The sequence below is a fragment of the Arachis hypogaea genome, chromosome 13 (assembly GCF_003086295.3).
Source record: "Arachis hypogaea cultivar Tifrunner chromosome 13, arahy.Tifrunner.gnm2.J5K5, whole genome shotgun sequence".
Classification (NCBI taxonomy): domain Eukaryota; kingdom Viridiplantae; phylum Streptophyta; class Magnoliopsida; order Fabales; family Fabaceae; genus Arachis; species Arachis hypogaea.
This window is the reverse complement of record NC_092048.1, coordinates 12974566-12979019: the sequence shown is the minus strand read 5'-3', so window position 1 is coordinate 12979019 and position 4454 is coordinate 12974566. Positions and strand designations below refer to the sequence as shown.

General features: G+C 39.8%; 1 protein-coding gene across 1 annotated transcript; it reads left to right on the top strand.

Moving 5' to 3' along the window:
* The first annotated feature begins 335 nt into the window (after positions 1-335).
* Positions 336-4454, top strand: LOC112737308 (probable disease resistance protein RF45). Its single transcript, XM_025787153.3, has 2 exons — positions 336-644; positions 742-4454. The coding sequence occupies exons 1-2, from the start codon at positions 507-509 to the stop codon at positions 3931-3933; spliced, it is 3330 nt and encodes a 1109-aa protein (XP_025642938.1). The 5' UTR covers positions 336-506; the 3' UTR covers positions 3934-4454.

Sequence of the window (4454 nt, the reverse complement as noted above, 5' to 3'; positions counted from 1 at the left end):
TCCCTAGTACCTGGATGGTTATTCTAGATAATATGAGTATATTGTGTTTGAGAAATTAGTAGTATTTTACTCTGAATGTTCGTTTTTTAACTCATATTGGACCAAATAAATAGTCCATTGTACACATTGTACAACGAAAATGTTTGATAACCAAAGAAAATTAATCAAAAACAGACATAACTTTCCTTATTTAACATTTATTAATTGTTGTGACAATTAATAAATATTAAATATTTGACTGTATTTTAATATTTTTTGTCACCCTAGCATTACATACTCCATTGACTCCCTAGTCGAATTCAAATACATTATAATTTGGCTTCATCTTTCTTCTTAACACGCTTACTTTGTTGGCATTTCTGGAAGAATAAAAAATTTTTTATTGGTGTTGTTAGTGCTGCAAGAGTGACTGATGCTGTTCGCTTCCTTCTTGCATGAGCACACAAGAAGATTATTAGATTAACTTGACCAATTTCTTCTTATCGTATTCATATACTCTCCAAGATATGGAGCAATTCACAAGCCAACCTCTTTCGTCTTCGAGCAAGAAGGATGAAAGAAGGCTCATAGAGAGCAATAGAAGGAACCTGATAAAGAACCTCTACTCCAAACTCAACTCTCTTCAACCTAATTCTAACACCAAGGTTTCAACTCAAATTTCAACTTATTTTCATTTATTATGTTAAATTCACTTGAGAGAATTAATTATGTCATATTTGGTGTGGTTGTTGCATGATGAAGAAAGCGTTGCCGGATCAACTGGATGAAGCCATCAACTACATAAAGAGCTTAGAGGAGAAGGTGAAGATGGCTGAGGACAAGAAACAGTCCTTATTGGTTGGAAAGAAAAAGAGGTCGCGTCCTGCTGAATGCAGCAGCAGTTCCTTCACCGATTCAATGGCGGCTTCTACTTCTCTTGAGCTTGTTATGGCAACTTGCTTGGATACGCAGTTCATCTTCCATGAGATCATTCGCGTGTTGCACGAAGATCACCACATCGATTTCGTGCACTCAGAGCTTATAGCCAAGCTCATGGACAAGCTGTTGGTCCTTGACGATCTCATAGAAAAGTTGCAGTTTTCAGAAGGAGAAAGTGGAGACAGAGCTGATGAGAAATTGAAATGGTTACATCTAATGCAAGATGTTGTTCGTTTGGAAGAACATCATCTTTTGCAGAAAATGGATTCTGTTGATTCTATGAGTTTGCAGAAGCTACTGAAGCGTTTCAAGTCTCAAATATGTCAAATCCTTTACTTCATTCTCATGAAGGGGAAGAAGGATAACCTTGTCCTTGCCCTTGCCATTGGCAAAGCAGAAGACCTTCATACTCTGCCAGAATTACCTTTATCTTATGTCAAAGATTGCTTATATGGCAGAGGTGAAGAAGAGAAGTATATACTGGAAAGCCTACTGTTATCAAGCGAACAGCGAAAACAGATCAAGGTGATTAGCATAGTGGGAAAATCCGGGGTAGGCAAGACTTCATTGGCTGATGCTGTTTATTTCAACCCCAAGGTTTTGGAGTGTTTTGATCTTAGAGCTTGGGTTACTTTTCCCCACAAAGTCACTGCTACCTTCGTTGCAAAGAAAATTCTTGAAGAACTAGTTACTGATGATGATGGGGAGGAGGAGCTTGTTCCCGGTGATGATTTCGATAACTTCAAGAAGAGATTTGCTGGGAAGAAACTTCTGCTGGTATTAGATGATATTATGGTTGAAGATGATGGCTTACACAAGTGGGACATGTTAATTGCTTCCCTTGAATCTGCAGCAGCAAGAGGGAGTGCCATAATGCTAACCTCTATTCCCCATGACAATCCAGAACTACTCATGATACCTGCTTGTCATACTGTGCATCTTGATTCGCTGTCAGCGGAGGATGCGCTGTCAATCTTCTTGGTGCATGCTTCTTCTGGGCGGACGGACCTTCACGAACACCCTGCAGAGTTAGCAGCAGTTGGCAAGGAAATCGTTGGAAAATTGGGAAACCTTCCCCTGGCTGCAAAAATGATAGGGAGCCTCTTTCAAGATAAGCGAAATCCGGATCAATGGGTTGAGATATTGAGGAGTGAATTGCTGGATGCAGGCCATGCAAATCTCCTCCCAATTCCTCCATTTCTAGTACTATGCTACCTTGATCTCCCTGCGCGGATCAAACAATGCTTTCTTCATTTGTCACTATTTCCAAAGGGTTATCAATTAAAGCGGAAGCAGGTGGTCAACTTGTGGATAGCCGAGGGCTTTGTGGAAATCCCTGATTTTCAATCGAGTTTTAAGAGCTCTGAAGACATTGGTAATGCATACTTCAGTTATCTAGTAATGAGGTCATTTTTGCAGCCTATTCGGTCTAGTGTTAGTTTTATAATGCATAATCTGGTTCATGACTTAGCAACCTACATGGTAGAGAAGTTAAACGATTGCCATTTATCCTCTAATCAAAGCACAGAGGGAATAAGCAATTTGATAAACTTGCTCCACCTTGATATGAAAGGTAGCAGTGTGCAAGCAATGCCTTTGAAAATTCCTGAATTTACAAGATTAGAAAAGTTAGCAAGGATGGAAGAAACTACTATGAGTGAGTTTGAAGAAATTCCTGATGAAGCAGAGATGGAAACTGAATCCACAAGAAGGAGATTGCCACTTCATTTGTCAGCCTCAGATATACCCAGTTTGAAGAGAACTGATATTCTTAGTCATGAGGTTGAAGCTGATATTCCCAGTTTTGAACAGCAAATAGACCCAAAATCTTCAATGGCTAAAGCTGAGATTCCAGCGAGCATAAAACAAGAAGCTGTCCTTCCTCTTATGGATACACCTAACACAACTGCTCCTGTCAAGGTAGAAGCTTTAACCAGAGAAGATTTGGATGATGACAAACCATCCTTCAAAGTAGTAAGGGTTTCAACTATATCACAATTCAAGTCCTTGCCTGCCAATCTGCACAGCCTAAAAATTGAAGGGTGTGAATCCTTGGAGGTCGTTCCAGATGATTTATTAGGGGGAATAACTACTCTTAAGCAGTTGTATCTAATCAGTTGTTCTTCTCTTAGATCCTTTCCTTACCCCGGTTCCTTGACATCACTTTACATCCGAAACTGCAGAAGATTAGAATTTCTCCCATCTGCAGTATCAAGAAAGAGGCTTCCCTTTCTCCATCATTTGTCCATAGGGAGCAGCTGTGATTCTGTCACTACCTTGCCCTTAAATCTCTTTTGTCAACTCAAAAGTCTTTGTATATGGGATTGCCTCAATCTTCGATCGTTTCATTTTACTGGGGAACCTAGAGGTGATCTTACATCTCTGGAGTCACTAGAGATTAGAGAGTGCCCAAGATTGGAATATTTCCCAGAGGAAGGACTGCATGCTCCAAGGCTAGCATCCATTTTACTTTCGAACTGCAAGAATCTTAAAAACTTGCCAAATGCTATGAACTCTCTCGTATCACTCAAGTCATTATTTTTACATAGATGTCCACAGATTGAATCTTTTCCCCTTGGGGGATTGCCTTCAAATTTGGTTTTTCTATCCATAGCTTACTGTGACAAACTTATACCACAAAAGGATTGGGGGCTGTACAGTCTTGAGTCTCTCAGTTATTTTGAGCTTGAAGGTGGATGCATAGGCATGGAGTCATTTCCAGAGGAGAATTTACTACCTTGCAATATCATCTCTTTACACATAAGCACATTGAAGAGTCTGAAGAATCTGGACTGCAAGGGGTTTCAACACCTGAATGCTCTTCAGACACTGGAAATTCATTGCTGTGACATGCTTCAATCCTTGTCCAATCACGGGCTTCCTTCGTCCCTGGAGAATCTCTGCATTCAGGAATGCCCATTGTTAACTCTTAAGCTTGAATCCATGATGGGTGATGAATGGCATAAGGTGGCTCATATTCCAGACATCCAAATTGATCACCAAGTACTCTCTTGAGACACTCCCTTGTATCTCTCAAGTCACTGTTTTTACTTGGCTGCTTGCCTTGCGAGTTTAAATTTTCTATCAATAGCTTATTGTAACAAACTTATGCCACAAAAGGACTGAGGTTGCACAATCTCAAGTATATAAGCACACTGAAGCATCTGTCAGCTCCAGAATTCTCTTCAATCACTTGAAATCAATTGTTATGAGGCATTCCCAATGGGCAATGGTGACTAGCTTACTTTGTTGATATAAATGGTGGCAGGTGACACGCATTCAAGAAACAGTGTTGCATGCTCGAAATCCAAAAGCAAAACCAAACTGTTAGATAATTAGATACAATGTTGTCGTTTGTGTTACTTCAAGAATTCATATATCATGATGAGCTCTAGACTTTGAGAGTTTTACCACAATTCTGCTACAGAGCTTGTGACCCTAAATATTAGAGCAATGCTAGGGGGCTAGCAATTTTTGTGATTGGTAGCCATCAAATAGCTATCAATGATGATCTAATGGTGTGAGATTTCATCCAA